This window comes from Accipiter gentilis, chromosome 5, assembly GCF_929443795.1.
Source record: "Accipiter gentilis chromosome 5, bAccGen1.1, whole genome shotgun sequence".
Classification (NCBI taxonomy): Eukaryota; Metazoa; Chordata; class Aves; order Accipitriformes; family Accipitridae; genus Astur; species Astur gentilis.
Window position 1 is genome coordinate 19,679,715 of NC_064884.1, and position 16,456 is coordinate 19,696,170.

General features: G+C 45.0%; 1 protein-coding gene across 1 annotated transcript; it reads left to right on the forward strand.

Annotated features, from left to right (window-relative positions):
• Positions 1-1,089: 1,089 nt before the first annotated feature.
• RAB1A (RAB1A, member RAS oncogene family) lies at positions 1,090-15,954 on the forward strand. Its single transcript, XM_049801007.1, has 6 exons — positions 1,090-1,361; positions 8,459-8,531; positions 10,740-10,835; positions 12,347-12,442; positions 13,482-13,613; positions 13,884-15,954. The coding sequence occupies exons 1-6, from the start codon at positions 1,339-1,341 to the stop codon at positions 14,079-14,081; spliced, it is 618 nt and encodes a 205-aa protein (XP_049656964.1). The 5' UTR covers positions 1,090-1,338; the 3' UTR covers positions 14,082-15,954.
• The last annotated feature ends 502 nt before the right edge of the window (positions 15,955-16,456 follow it).

The window sequence follows — 16,456 nt, forward strand, 5'->3', positions numbered from 1 at the left end:
TCCCAGCAGTAGAATGAATGCAGTAATATTTACTGTGCCCAAAGAACGTTATGAAACGTGACTAATTAATGCGTGTAGAATGCCTTTGATAAAAGATGCGACGGCGGTGCGAAAAGGCATTGTCACTTATTAACGCACGTGGAGAAAAGAGGTCTCGGCTCCTACAGGCGCCGTGTTCTGCTACAGCCGTCGTTGCGCTGCCCGCCACCCCTCTTGTTCCTATTTTTGTTACGGTTGCCTCCCTTTGTGCCACCCGGCCGGCCGGAAGGGAAGCGGTGGAAGGGGCAGCAGAGCGGGCTGTCCTCGTCCTCGCCCTCCTCCCGGCGGTGGCCGCCCGGGCCTCCCCCTGAGGGGAAACGGGGACGGCCCTCTCCCGTTGGGGCCTGCCTCGCTCGTCCCTCCCGGCGAACCCACCGGGCCAAAGGCCTCTGGGGAACGTTTCAAAACCCGAGGGGTACGCGGACGCCGGACGCCAACGGACGCCGGACGGGCCTCGGGATCTCCCTCTCCTGTCGCCCGTGTTTAGAGCGGAGGAAACGTAACCAACGGTGAAAATCAAACTCCGGCCGGGCCGCGCGGGGCGTGGGGTTTCGATCCCAGCCGGGAGGGAGGGCTGGGCAGCTGGGCGCGGCACCTCACGGCCGGGGAAGCCCCTTCCCCGCAGCCCGCGGGGTCCGCCCGGCCCCGCCGCCCAGCCCTGCCCGCCGTTTCCCGGCCGGGGCGCCCGGCGGCCCCTGCCGACCGCGGGGGGGCGCCCTGCCCTGCCCCGCCCGCCGAGGCCCCGCCCCTCTCCTGCCCGCGCGGTGACTCGTCCGAGCTGCCACGTCTTCCCGCCGACGTCACCCCGAGCTGGCTCCTCCCCGGCCAATCCGCCGCGCCGGCCGCCGCGCCGAGCAGACGGGGCCGAGGGAAGAAAGGCCGGCCGCCGCGCATGCGCCGGCGCCGCCGCAGGGGCCGCCGGGAAAGCGAGTCCCCCGCCTGCAGGCGCGGCCGCCCGGCGGCGCCGGTCGGCGGCGGCTGCGTGGACTCGCTTTCCCGGCATGCCCCGCCACCGGCCCCCGGCCATGTAAGCGCTGCTCGGCGAGAGGCCGCCCCGTTTCCTGGTTGGGCTCTGGCAGCCATTTTGGGCTGAGGAGCGAGCGCGGAGGCCGCGGAGCGGGCAGGGCGCCGGCGGAGGGGCAGGCCGAGCCGAGCGCCGGGCGAAGGCGGGAGCCGTTGGACGCCTGCATCCTCGGAGCGCCCGCCTCGGCGGCGGGAGGTGCCAGGCCGCGACCGCCCCCCCCCCCCCCCCTCCCCCAGAGCGCGCTCGCCGTCCCTCGGGCCGCGGGCCCCACGGACATGTCCAGCATGAATCCCGAATAGTGAGTGCGGGCCGGGGAGGGTCTCGCCGCAGCCGCGGGCCCCGGTGTCCCTCGCCGGGAGGGCCGCGATCAGCATACCGCGGCGGGGCGGGGGGGGAGGCCGTCGCAAGGCCTGGCGCGGAGTGGGGGGGTGGGGGCCGAGCCTTTGGGCCTGCGGCGGCCCGTCGCCTACCCCCGGTGACCGAGGGAGCCGTGCCCCGGCGGCGGCGGAGGGCAGGCCTTGGGCCTACTGGTGCCGTCCCCGGAGCGGGGGTTGGGGTTGGGTTACGGGCACCGGGGTCGGAGAAGGGGGAGGTGGGGTGGCGGGCAGCGGCACGGCGGGCCATGAAAAGTTAATGATGTCCCCGCTATAAACCGGCGCGGTGGGCCCGGTGATCCGGGTGGCTTCGGCATCCCGCCTCCCGCCCCGGGAGCGCTGTCGGTGGCGAAGTAAGTATGGGCGCACTTGACGGCGATTTATTCCGGACCTGGAAAATAGGCCTCGGAGCTCGGGCTCCAACAAGTGACGGGGGGAAAACCAGCTCTTTGTGAAAGCCGATCTTCCTGGCCGGTTGCTGCTGGCGGCTTAGTAGTCAGAGGTCCACCCTTCACTTTAGCTGCAAGTCATGTGTGTGTCACATGGCTCTTGCAAAACACTTATTGCCTATGTAGATTTTGCAACGCTGTGACTTGATAATGAAATGCTCTTGGGGCTGTCTTGAGCTGAAATAGCACTTGCCTAGAAGACCTGGTGATGGCACAGTTTTGTGTTTCGGTTTTGGGTTTGGTTTTTTTTCAGAGGGTCCTTGTACCTCGTTGTGTGAATATGGCCTCTTTCTCTGATTGGCCTGCTCGGGAGTAAGGATGTCTGAGCTCTCTGGTCAATAGTTGTCTGTATCCTGGCAACTGTAAGAGCAGTGGCTTGCTCACCGGGATGCTGGGGACAATAAACCTCGTTTTGCTCATGGTTTTTTTGCGTGAAGAAGAGGAGAGACTTAGGATTAGTTTAAAAAGCACTTTAAAAACCAGCTGATGCAGTCTCAACACTTCAGTGTTGGAGAGTATTTTTGGGATTCTTTCGCTGATGCTGGCTTTGCTGGCACTCCGGTTTGGGACGATGAAGCTGCTGTGCAGTCCAATGTAACTGAAGTGGTTATGGTATTGAAATGCATGTGTGGTATGACATTACTGCTCTGGATACTCATTGTCTCTGTTCATGGATGACACTTGAACAACTTTTGTCCTCAGAGCATGCTTTTACACACAGTTGAGGCTATTGACTTGCATGGTCATGGCTTTTGTGCTCTCCGCTTATGGTAGCGTGGCTGCAAGCACTTTGGGGCCTGTTAAAATCACCTGAAGAGCAAATAGGAGTAGAAGGCAAAGTAGTCATCAGCTCGTGTGAGGGAGTTGATGAAAACTAAGAGGTACAGCCAGGAACTCAAGTTATGTCTTGGCAAGATTACATAACAAGCTTGCTGATGTGGCTTTGGAAAACACCAAAACGGTAGCTGGAGGTAGTCAGTGGATGAGAGACCAACAAATTGTTGGTGCCTCTGTGGTTGTAATGACTCTCAGAGTTAGACTCAAATTTACCTTGCAGATTGGTGGGTTCTGTAGTGGAAAACTGCCTGCAAGGAGTTAGGCCACTAACACTGTGTGTGCAGAAACAAGTTGAAGGGGGCTTTTTCCATAGATATTTTTTTTGCCTTTCCTGAAGCCTCTCAGCTTTCTAGGCTCTTGATGCAGAAAGTAGTTCCCTGCAATGAGATACTGAATGAAGCTGTGAAGATGGGGAAAATGTTTTGAGGGAGACTCATTCTCAGTGAAGAGTGCTCATTCCTGGTGGTGAGGACAGCCAAGTTCTTGAAAGCAAAACAAAGACAAAAAGCTGTAGTTTAAGATTAGTTTGTAGTATTGCTACTTCCTGATGGGGTTGTGTCTGCAGGATGAGGATAGAAGATAGGAAGAGTGTGCCGAGATGGACAGAAAATATCTGTCACTGCAATATGTATATTTGGATCAATGTTAAACCAGGAATAAGACTTAGGGGATTATGACATTATTCCTTCTAGTTACCTGTAACAGATACAGGTACAGATGTCTGTCTGTCTGTCCTTTTAGAAGTGCCGTGCCTATAATGTAACACACTCTCACTTCCTTATCACAGCTTCAGATAAGGCTGTAGCCCCAGATCCTTTCTCCTGGGCATGCCAGAACTCTCTATCAGAGGTCAGTGGGATAGCTAGTTAAAATTTCTTAATAAAAAGACTTGCCTCCAATTTTCCTGTTAAACTTATAAGACTAGAAGCTGCTGGTGCAAAGGTTTGAAGGAGATGTGTGTGCTTCTGAGAGCTTCCTTGAAATTTCAGGGCTGTGGGAAAGCCTACTGGACTAGTTAGTGTGCTTTTTTGTTTGAGTGAAGGAGCTGAAGAGGGATGAATGAGATATTAGTGCTAGTGTTTGGAAGCTAAATACTGAAAACACCTGCCCACCCAGCACTGGGATGTATTCCTTCTGTGTTCCTCCCCTTTTATGGTGTTTAAATAAGCAAAGTGTCAATATTATCTCTGTTGAGACTAGATCATGTCAGGTTCGGCATTTCTTACCCCTTCTGCAACTTGTGTGTAGTAGGCTGACTAGCATAAACACACTGGTGGGTAAACTATTGAACAGCCAAGTGGTATCAGGAGTTAATTTTGATCAATACTCTGTAGTGTCTGGATCTTGTTCTAGATACCTTCTTCAAGGGGAGATAGGGAAATGAAGTGCTTGTTCTGAGTAAATCTTGGGGGGTTTTGTGTTCTTCAGAAGTGTTAGAGAGTACTTGTGCAGGGGTTTTCAGACTGTGTGATGGTGTTCAGTAGATGACAATCGAGTGACAGCTGCTGGGTTGCTGGAATCATCTGAAATTGTTTGTGTTCTAACCTTCCCAAACAGCAATCTGCGATGCAAAGTGGCATTATGTCTTCTGGGTTCTGTTTACTTACACAAGCAGTGTGTAATCAGAGTGACAGTCATGCTCCTCTTCAAAATTTCTTGGGTGGTAGAACAAAGACTAGGGATTTGAGGCTGCTGTGAGTACCTGTTTACAGTAAACTTGCAGCTGACATCAGTGATTAAAGCTGATTCCAGCAGTTCCTTGTTGAAGACAGAGGACTACCTAGTCCTGTCTGTTTTGGCATAAAAGCTTCCCAGCATTTAAAAAAAATAATCCCCATATGTCTACCTGTATAAACAAAAGTGTCTTGGAGGCCCACAGGTCCCTTCTTCCACACAGCTTTGGCCAGGTCTGTCCTAAACTTGACTTCCTGGTTTTCTGCTGAACTTGCTGACTATTGTGTGGAAAATGCTTGTACAGGAGGATGCTGCTTCACTGCTCAAAAATTTTGACAGGGCTATTTTGGAGGTGTCTTTTTTTTTTTGCAAGAGGCAATTAAGCTTAACATATATATCCTTTATCTCTTTGGCAAGAGGAAGTTACCATATCTTCTTCCTCCTGGGGAGCATTTGAAAGCCTCGCTCTTAGTGACGGTACCTGCCTGCCTTGCTGTGCACATTCTTCCAGTGTGCTCTCTTAGGGGTGCTAAGTATGACTTGCTTATATAAATGGTGAGAAATAGTTGAATGATAAATCTGAATTCACTTTATCTCCAAGTAGTGTGGAGAAGGCTATGCTGCATAGCTTAGCCTGCTTTATGAAGGCTCCCTAAACTGGGAGAGCTGATGAGTTAGGCCTTCAGATTTGAAGAGCAAAAATTCAGTGGCTTCAGAAATGCTTGTGTGGCTCTTCAGCAGCAAATACCAGTTAACCTGCATGGCTTGTTGGACACATTAGCACAAATATTCTATCAGTGTAGTTCAGTCTAGAAATAGATTTCTGCAATTTTTTGTGGCTTGTTTTCATTTTCAATTTAAACTGTTGCTGTACTCTTGAGAGCTGTCTCTAGCATCATACCATGTGTAATGGACTACTCATTTGGTTCTAGGGCCCCTATATAGGCACCTGCTGTATTTTAAAAGGTCCTAATGCAACTGTACCTGGAAAGGAAGGCACCATATAATTGAAATATGGAATGATTTTAATTTTTTAGAATCTAAATAGCAAGGTTCTACTTAAATTATCTCTGAATTGATGCAGGTCTAAGCATCAGTCTTTCTTACCTGGCAAAACTAGGTTTTTGTGACACAGCACCTATTTCTAAGGTCAGAGACAGAGCTGACTCAGTAAAGGACTGGCCCTGGTTTTGGTGGGGGTGAGGCAGGTGGCCTAAGTCACTGTATGAGCCTGTGTTTGTCACTTGCTTCTGGAAAGCCCAAAGTGTCAGAAGGTCTTAACAAAGATGTCAAACCCAATATTTAAGCCTTCTGGGTCCTTGTTGTGTTAACTTAGCAGTAGTGCTGTGCATAAACCATTATAGTTCTTGTTTGCTTCTGAACAGGAAAATATTTAATAGCAGGGTAGATCTGGTTGGGAGCTGTTCTTAGCACCAAGAGTAACAGAGGAAGACAAGTTACTTGATGTTTGGGGGCTGGGGAGACCTCAGTTCCCCTTGGAAGCAAGGGGAGGCTCTGAAGTGAATCTTTCAGACTCATAGCTGAAGCCTTACATACACCAGGAAGGAATTATTTTTTTCCACTAATTTTAGTGAAGACATTGTAGTGGTAATGTTGCTGTATTACCATTCTTAAGGGGATTATAACATGCTACAAGCGCTAATAATTTCAAGTGTATCAGTGCGTACTGTAAGTAATAATTTAACTTGAGGATTGCTGAAAATTCTGATTTTGCAGGGAACTGAACAACCAAAGTTTCCTGCTGATGTAGGAAGGAGCTTTTTGAAGGCTGAGGCAATTGTGGCTTCAGTTTATGGATAATCCTGGGGAAGAAGGCATAGGTTTAACAGTGGACTGGGTCTCAGAGCTATTGTACCTTACTTTGGTCTCCAGGTTACATAGAGTTTCTCTGCTCTTGGAGGATGAAATTATTAGTGGGGGTAAGAAGTTTTAAATGCCTCTTGCTACAGTTGCTACGGGGTAGCCCCTTGCCTCGGTTCCTAGGTGATGGTGGTGGTTGAGAGGCAGCAGAGCCAGGTAGGTGAGGGTAACTGTACCACTGGTCAATACATTCCCACTTCAGTGATCCTTAGGCTTAAAATGCGTTTTTTTGTGGTAAAGCACAACTGTACATCCTCAGTGACTAGCTTGTCAGTGTGGCTGTGGTGGAGTTTCTGCAAGTGGAGCCACCAGAAACACAAAACTGTTCTTTTTGAAGCACCCTGGGAGGCAGTGCTTGGGACTGCAGGTGGTGAGGGGGGGGCTCAGTGTTGCCCTATGGGCAGGCCCGAACTTCGAGAAACATGTATTTTGTCTGTTATCACCAGTGTAAGAGTATGAGTAGTAATGATGCTTCAGCTGTTTTGAAGCTGTTAAGATATGTGGGTTGTGATGCAATATAACTTATGTCCCCTAAACAGTTTGGGTTAACTGTCATTCTACTAAAACCATCTTGCATTGTATTAGTACATGACTTGACAGGTGGAGTAGTCAGTTCTGTGACTGTAAACTGCTAGATATCCTTTGACTTTGATTTTTTTTTTTAAATACCTTGAGTGCTTTTAAGGTTTACACTGTGAGGGAAGGTTGCATTTTTAAGTGTCAGCTTATTAGTTGCTACACTTACCACTTCTGACTTCTCTCTAGCCTTGAGAGAAGTGCTGTGGGAACTGATGAACATTTCAGTTGAGTGTGTTCTTGAAGCCTGGGACCAGCCAAGATGACAGTCATTTGGGCACTTGAGCAGAGGAGTGGTGAAAAGCTGAGCAGTTGACCATCTGCTTGGCTGTTACTAGCTGGGGATGGATGAGGTTTCCTGTTTGGATTCCTGCCAGCCGGAGTCAGTGGCAGCGTTAGTAGGGAATAATAGGTGGGGACAGTTGACTGCAGGCATTTGCATAATTTTTATCTTCTCGGTTTGGCTAAGTGGGCATAGAAATATGTCTGCTGTAAACTCCAGTGGTTAAATGAGAACAGGACTTAATCTTGGACACTACAGGGCTGAAGAGTTGTAAACCTAGAATGGGTAGTGTAGTACTTACAAAGCAAAATAACTTGTGTAAGTGGTGGTTTGTTGCTTTTTCTCTGCTACTTGATCTCTAGTATTAAACTGCCCCATTGGTCTTATGACTAACACAAAATCTAATGCTTTGCCAACAGTGAAATCTTCGCTACTCTTTGAAATGTAAGACAGTTCGGTCACTGATGATACTGTGCTTGTTCCCTCAATGTTGGGAGCACTTGACATTAAGCAAAAAAAATTGTTACCTCTTCCAATGTGACTTGAGAATTCCTAGTGTCACACCTGACATCTAGAGAACAAATGTATCCTCATTTGGCAATGGCTTTAGCTTTGTTTTAATTCCTGAAAGGCAAGTGAAGTATGTGGTCACTCTCAGCTTTTTAATAGTCTTATCGTGGAAGGTGGATGTTCATTCTGCTTTAACAGCTCTAACTAAACTTAGAGTTCATAGGTTGTATATTTAAATTGAACGTTATGCTGTTGGATTCTGCTGGAACTTAAATTTGGGTAACTTAAACTGAGGAAAGAATGGGTTGCTTTTGGCCAACTACATGGTGTTTGTGAAGCTGGACAGTAGAATCAAACCTTTGACTTTAAAGATGATAGGGGGATGATGGCTCTGGTGGACAGCAGGCTATTACTACCATCTGCATGTTACTTGAGTCACTCAACCAAACGATGAGGCTTGCACTTAATTGTGAAGCATGATTTTCATCTTGGCTAGACCACAGAGGGCTGAAGTAGGACTGTTAGTCTAGGTGATAGTCACACTTAATACCCCAGAGTAACTTCCTAGGAAAGCACAGTTCTGCACAAAAATGCTGTGTTCAGAGCATCTACATCACACTTCCCTTACCAAGTAAATTAAGTAAATTGTGAGAGTGTCTAAACTGGATAGAGAAGCTTGGAGTTGTAGGTGACTTCCCTAGTAGTGAGTTAATTGACCCTTCTCAAACATGGTAATATACTAGCTATAATAAGGAACTTGGTTCTTGATAGTGTTTTTCATTAAGTGACTTATTTTTTTTTTCTTCTGCAGTGACTATTTATTCAAGCTGCTTCTGATTGGAGACTCCGGTGTTGGGAAATCTTGCCTTCTACTTAGGTTTGCAGTAAGTGATCATGCTTGAAAACTTTATGTAGAAAAGCTACCAGGTACTTAGCAAGAACTTCTCTGCTACAACAGCTACTTGAACGAACTGATGTCTGTCGGTCTGGTATACCAAGGAATAATTACAGCATGGCAAAACCCTCCTGTCTTCTGCATTTGTTTCTAGCTGGTGTATTCGAGTAATACGGAAAGAAGTAATATCAAGAATATGTCCAGTGAAGTTTAATTCTCATTTTCCTGTTACTGGAGAACAAGATATCTTAATGTCCCTCATGACACTAGTGTTAGAACGCTGAAGATGGAAGAACATACTTGAATTCTGGGGTGTGTGCCTTCAGTTATGAAGAGTACAAATGTGTCAGGGCAAGACCTTGATCAGTTACTACTTGATCTGAATATTTTCAGCCAAATGAAGTTTGATATCTTAATTGAAAAGGCCTACCAATTGCTTAGCCAGAGGGGGAAGTAATTTAAATAATATTCTATGAATAATAAGGCCTTTAGTGAATGAGTGTATAATAAGTGTTAAAATTGCTGGTGAGCTTCTGTGGCTGAAACTTGATGCAAGAAACTCTAGTTTTCTTCTCAACAGGAAAAGGTAAAATGGGTTTGACAGCTCTGAGTAGAAAAAGCTGGAATCAAGTGAACTACTTACCTATATCTATGCCAAAGTGCAGCTTTATGTTGCCATGGGAGGATAGGAAGGAAGGGAGAATGTGGGGCATTAGTTCAGAAACTAGAGTCTGATACTATTGCAAGATGAGGGCAGCAGTTTCACAGCCTAAACAATTGCTCTAGGCACCTCTGGAAAGAGCCTGTTGTGTTTAATGTTATTAATATGAAATGGTGCTCTGGTGTGTACAAATAGCATCACCTAAGTTAAAGCTGTTAAAACCGTTGTTTGTGCAGTATTAGGACAGGGAGACAGTATGAGCACTAGGAAGATGTAACCTGCTCTGCTCACAGAACTGGTGGAGGCAGTGGATTGGAAGTGACACCAAGGCTGGAGCAGTACTCGATCAGTCTAGCCTCCTTCTCTTGCAGATACTTCTGGATTAATTTTGGTTTCATGTGAATAATCCCAACTTTTCTTTTTTGATAGCCAGCTTAAGTTTGAGCTCAGTTATCTGGTGTTTCTTCAACTAAGAAAGTCAAGTTTCTAAAGGAAAAAGCTACTAAGTAAGCTATTTTACCCTGACATAAGGAATTACCACAGCATTCAGTTACCTGTGTTCTTCCTGCTATAGGTTGAAAGGCATAAGGCTTTTCAAACATACCCTTCTGAGTATTGAAATGTGAAGGAAATAAATGTCATGTCATTCTAAAAGCCTTAATGCTTTATTCTTACTTGCATGTGTTCCCTCAGGCAGATGTATCACCTAAGGTGCCTTCCATTCACAACCCAAAGAAACCCCTTGCTTTTTTGATAGCTGTTGGTTGCATAAAGCCTTTTGTGGTATATTTTACATGAAGTTCTATCCTACTGGTACTTTAGGAATAAAAAGTTCCTTCATGCTGGCAAGCTAACAATCACCAGAAGGTAGCAAAGACTGATGCAAGCACTTCCTGTGTATCTTAAGGCCTGCTGGAGACTCTGCAGTCAGCTCTATGCAAGCTGCTAAACCAGTGCTGCCTTTTCCTTCCTGTATTTACACAGACTGCAGAGCAGAGGACTTAACACAAGTACCCAAGCTGTAACTCTAAACTGCCTTGGCAACCAGCTGTGGCAGCAGAGGATCTGAAATTCAGATGGAGTGTGACTGAGGCAAAGGCTCTGACTTGTAGGTAGCTGCTGTGTAATACAGATGAAAAACCATGAAAAGAAGATAAAAATCTGAGGCATTTTAATAACTATAATGGTTTTTCTAAGTAGCTCTGCAGTCTGCCAACACGAGCAAAGACTGTTTTTTTTTAAACTACAGTTCAAAAGACTTAACATTACAGGATTTCTAGAAAAGAGGCTTTTTGACTAGTTTTTGGAATGTAAATCTTGTTGTTTGAGGTGCTTTTAAAAAACTGCAGAATTTTGGAAAAGTAAATACTCAGTGAAAATACCTAGCTACCTATTGGACTTTGCCATGAAAGATCAGACTGTTTTTGCTAGGGAAGTAAGTACCTTTGTCTGCCTGGTGCCTACCTGTTGCATAATAAAGTAGGTGACTGCAGAAGAGGTGCAGCTGGCTTGACTTACGTTCACTCTTTCTCCTAGGATGACACGTACACAGAAAGTTACATCAGCACGATTGGTGTGGACTTCAAAATCAGAACTATAGAACTAGATGGGAAAACAATCAAGCTTCAGATAGTAAGTAGTATTTCTCAACTCCTGGGTACTTTAATCTGTTGAAGCACAGAATTATATTCATAAGGATTGGTAGCTACCTTTGTACTTTAATGATTAAAATATAAGTAGTATCTTCCCTGTTAGAAGGAAGGCTAGGCAGTTTTTACAGGATTACAAGACTTCCCATGACCTGTCCTTGAAGGATGCTTATCAAGGCTATTTGCCTGAAAGAGGAAATAACCTGTTATAAATTTACTTTCCTGGGAAGAAAAGAAAGCTTAGGTATTTAAAAGGCACTATGGGGGCTGTGAGCTGAACAAGGGTAGAATGCTGTGCTGGAGTGCTCTTGTATCAAAACTGGTGTAGTTCTGCAGTATGTAGCAAGGATTTGTGTAAGTGCAAGAATGTCACACAGTTGTCCAAGATGCCTGAATTCTATAGCAGCTGTTAATAGCAGACTGCACTGTCTAGTGCTGGGAACTCTGCTTTTGTTGACCTGAATGGAAAAACTGACATGAATGCTTGTAACTGGCCTGTCTGCCTTAGCACTGGGTAGTGTTTTCTGGTTATGCTTTTGGCCTTTCACTTGGAATAAGCAGGGGAAGAGACTTGGCAGTTCTTTCCTCTAATCTTGAAGCGCTCTGAAAGGGTGACTGGTGTAATGAAATCTAATATCTATGCAAGGTCACGCAATCCTTGTCAGCCACTGCTTCCAGCTCAAGCAGAGGCTCTTGGGATTTGAAGGCAGTGACTCAGGGTTTCCAGGCTGTGTTGTGGAGCAGGCATCCAGTTTACAGCCAGAAGCCTAAGCCTGAGCCTCTGGACTCTAATGTAGCTGTCCTGAGTCCAGAGCAGCCCACTAAGAATGCTGTTGCTGCTGAAATCTGTCTGTGAGTCTCACTATTTTTAATGTGCAGCTAGCCCTATTCTTGACATGGCTCCAGGGAGAGGAATGTTTGGGTGAGTGCTGTTCCTGTCTTGGTGTGGGGAGAGGTCAAGCACCTAATGTCCCTCCTTAACTCTCCCAGCAGGAGAAGGGAACCAGGTTTGGTTTGAGTTGTTGCAGTTCATCCTCTGAAGAGGATGTTGCCTTTAAATACCTTTGCTGCAGCTCTTGTACTAAGGAAGTTGAAGCAGAGTGGTTATGTTAGAGACCCACAGCTCTCCAGCCTTATTTCTAACAGGTTTTCAAGCCCTGGCTCATGTTTGTTGTTCTGCCACTGAACCATGGCTTTTTCATGGGTCAAAACCGCTTAATGTTTTCCTCAGTGAGATCTCTTGACTACAACTTGTCTGAAACTAAACAAATGAGCAGTTCTGGAAAAGCACATACTGAAGTGTAATTCTTAGTTAAAATATCTTGATCTTATCAAATCCTATTTGATGCGTACAGTTTCACAGTCACTTCTGTAGCTGTGACTTTGATCTGTTTGTAGTCGGTTGGCTGATGAGCTGCGCTGTATTTCTGGAAGCTAATGTGTAACACTGGTACAGCTACATTGCAGTAACTGATCCTGTTATTTGCCTTGTAGTGGGACACGGCAGGACAGGAGAGGTTTCGAACTATCACTTCCAGTTACTATAGAGGTGCTCATGGCATCATAGTTGTGTATGATGTTACAGATCAGGTAAGTGTTAAACCTGTGCCTGGAGAGTTTCTCCAGGCAGAATACACTAGGCTTATAAGTAAATAAAACTGGGAATTTAATGACTTGGTGCTTCTTAAGGAGACAGTGACCATGTTCTTCAGGCTGTGTTAAGGTTTATGAGGCTAATGTATGTGTTAGTCTCTGGTTTGGAGCTAAACACAGAAATAAAAGGAGCAGTGGGATCTGTGGGTCTAAAGCAATTGTATCTTAAGCTTAACCTAAAACTTGCTGGGCAGGTAGGTGATTGTTCTATGTGAATACTTCTCACCCTGCCTTTGGTAGCAGGAAGTCTGACTTACTGATGCAAGTTGTTGAAAGATTTCTGAATGTACTTAAACTCTGGTCTACAACAAAAACTGGCATTTGAAACAGAAAATTGTCAGCATGTGTACAGGATACAGCTGAGCCAGTGTTTTCTGTGAAAGAATCTCTGAAGATTACTGGTGCAGTTGTCCTGTTTGAAGGGCTCTTATGAAGTGTAGTGTTTCACAGATTAATAGAAAAAGAACAATTGGGTTCAATCACTAACTTGAATATCAGTTCAGCACAGCAGTTCTGCATTTCTGGAGTCAAAGGGTGTTCTAGCATACCTACAGCAGTGTGGTTTGCAACTAATACCTGGTGCTTTGTAAATGCTTGGGATTCTTCTGGTTTCAGCTGTATGCCATGTCTTATCTCTGCTACAGGAGGAGGAGGAAGAGTTCCGGATGGTAGAAGTTGTTGACTATTCAATTCAAGATACAGAGCAGGGAAAAATAATAGGAGAGTGCAGCAAAGGAGGAAGGGCTGATTGTGTAGGGCTTGAAGCATGGACTAAGGAGCTGTGTTGACTGTGTTGACTCACCTATCCTGAGGCAATCAAGGGAGTACTGTAGCATTAGAGAGTTTTCTCTCTTGTGGCTGTGAATGACACTGATAGGTTAAGTATAGTGCTTCATATCCTTTCAGAGTCATCACTGAATAGTGCTGAGCTTTCCTCTTGGTTAAGGGTCTTGCTTACAATTCTTTTATCTCCTAGGAGTCTTTCAATAATGTAAAACAGTGGCTGCAGGAGATAGACCGTTATGCCAGTGAAAACGTCAACAAGTTGTTGGTGGGGAACAAATGTGATCTGACCACAAAGAAAGTAGTAGACTATACAACAGCAAAGGTATGTTGATACTGATGTGTATTTGCTTGGTTGAGCACCTAGTCTGGATTGCAATGCACTTGAGTGAGTTCTAGTGCAGGGAAATGTCTTGGTACACAGATGTCAAGGTGCCATGTCAATGATGCCTTGTGGTGCAAGTCATTATCAGACTGGAGTTTGGGAGTGGGGTGGTGGTCTATGAACTTGGGGTTTATCCAGTGGTGCACCAGGAAACAAGGTGAGGTATGAACCAGTGTATGAGCTTACTGTTTGCTGTTTCTTGATTTGCAGGAATTTGCAGATTCTCTTGGAATTCCATTTTTGGAAACCAGTGCAAAGAATGCCACAAATGTAGAACAGTCTTTCATGACCATGGCTGCCGAGATTAAAAAACGAATGGGTCCGGGAGCGACAGCTGGTGGTGCAGAGAAGTCCAATGTTAAAATTCAGAGCACTCCAGTCAAGCAGTCTAGTGGAGGTTGCTGCTAAAACTTGCCTCCCCCTTTTGTCTCACAACAATGAATTTGCAATCTGAACCCAAGTGAAAAAAAAATTGCCTGAATTGTACTGTATGTAGCTGCACTACAACAGATTCTTACCGTCTCCACAAAGGTCAGAGATTGTAAATGGTCAATACTGACTTTTTTTATTCCCTTGACTCAAGACAGCTAACTTCATTTTCAGAATTGTTTTAAACCTTTGTGTGCTGGTTTATAAACGTGTAATCCTTGTTGCTTTTCCTGATACCAGACTGTTTCCTGTGGTTGGTTAGGATGTATTTTTGTTTTGATGTTTCTATTGGCATGTTTAGATGTCAGGTTTAGTCTTCTGAAGATGAAGTTTAGCCATTTTGTATCAAACAGCACAACAGTGTCTGTCACTTTCCATGCATAAAATTTAGTAAGATATATGTAAGATCTGATTTGCTAGTTCCTTCTTGTAGAATTATAAATGGAAAGATCACACTATCTGATTAATAGTTTCTTCATACTCTGCATATAATTTGTGGCTGCAGAATATTGTAATTTGTTGCACAATATGTAACAAAACTGAAGAAATGTTTAATAAATATTGTACTTATTGGAAGTAATATCAAACTGTATGGTGATAAATATTGTCTTAATTTGTATGGCTAAGGGGAAAATCAGGCTTGCATTGTGCACAAAACATATCTCTGTGCAGCCATGGCTCTCAGACCTTCTAGGAGACCAGAGACCTTCCCTGCAATTAAAGCTAGTGACTATGGCCCAAAAGACTGAGTTGTCATGTTGCTTAAGGCACATATGCTGTACCAGAAACACCCAGCCAATGTTCATGGAGGCATAATGCACTCTGAATGTACAACAGTTCCCTAACTTAGTCTTGGAACTTAATTTATTTCTCAAGGACTCTTATTTAGGGAATTCCTGTCTGCTTTGCATAGTAGGGGAGACAACAGTATTTCCCTAACACATGAATGACTTCAATGTAACCTTGAGGTGGTATAACTTTCTACCAGTATATTATGTCTTTTCTATATACAGTTAATTCCATCCTCTTTTAAATCAATACTCTTCTGACTTAGTGCAACAGCTTAGCTTCTATTCTGTTATGCATAGAGGCATGAGAAGGATGAAACAGGGACAGTAAGGCCCCACAACAGACTGTTGCTCAAACTAGGCGCTATATTGAACAATTTGGAACTAACCAGCAGCCAAGAGGTTTTGGACAGTGTGATTCTTTGTACAGAGCTAATCAAATCATTAGTGCCTGATGTCTAGCTAAAAGCCACAGGAAAGCTAGCCTATAACACTTCCTATACATGTAAAATTGTTCAGCTTTATCTAAACTCAAATGTTCAGCCTATTCTGTAAATAGTCTCATGTTTGAAAGACCATGTAACATTCCCCTAGTAGTAAATACACCCTGTGATAGTAAAAATATAGCCTAGGTATGTTGTGAGGTATAAACTAAAATTGGTGCAAATATCCTCTGATTTTTTTTTTGGGGGGGGGATGACTTTGGCTAACAGCTTTCTTCAACATAGTTGCATAAATCAACAGGCAATTGTAATACATAAAGTATTGTCATGGTTAAGTTGAACTCTTCCACTTGAGACCTTCACAATAAAGTGATGTGCTTTCTATTAGAGATGTGCTTGTTGGTATAATTCATTATATAATGTGACTTGCTCCTCCGTGAGAGCAGGAGCAGTAGGAGTAGTGAGTGCTGCTAAGATCAGGAAGTGAACTAGGAGGTGTATTGAGGGTATAACATCTTCCCTTCAGAGAAGTGCACAAATGAACTTAAATGTCAAGATGCCTGCTACATACTATCCAAAACAATGTTAATATATACAGTAATAAAAGCATTGCAAAACCAACTTGGGCTACACCAGTTGTTTGGTGGTTATTTCCCCCCCCCCCCCCCCCCCCCCTTAAGTTGTTACTGTTACTGTGCTGCTGCTGTTAAATGCTAGAGCCTGTGTTTGTCAGGCAGGAGTTGTGTGGAAGAGGGTAGAGCAGGCCTAAAAATCCTGGGCAAGGGCACTGTAGTCTCTCACCTGTGAGCTAAAATACTAAATACCTTTGATGTAATGGGTTGGGCTTAAGATTTGCAAGTGGTAGCACATAGGCACCAGTAGCCTTTCCTTGCATGTAACTCCCACCCTGCCCTGCTCTATATAGACTTTGTTTAAGCATCTCCCTCAATGCCCATGGGTACTGGACCTGGTGTTGGTAAAGTCAAAGTCAGCAAGACCAGTCTCACTGTAGCTGCTTGAGCCTTTTTGTTGAACTTATGCTGATCTATGAATTGTCACCTGCAACTTGGCAATAAAAAAAAATTACCCTTTAAGCTGAGGTGGTGGAAGATGGGAGAGTATC

What these genes read in the sequence shown, in the direction of transcription:
- RAB1A (XM_049801007.1), top strand. Translation starts at nt 1,339, where the DNA reads ATGTCCAGCATGAATCCCGAATA. An exon ending in AAACAATCAAGCTTCAGATA is followed by an intron (nt 10,836 to 12,346) that starts GTAAGTAGTATT and finishes TTTGCCTTGTAG; the next exon opens with TGGGACACGGCAGGACAGGA. An exon ending in TGTATGATGTTACAGATCAG is followed by an intron (nt 12,443 to 13,481) that starts GTAAGTGTTAAA and finishes TTTATCTCCTAG; the next exon opens with GAGTCTTTCAATAATGTAAA.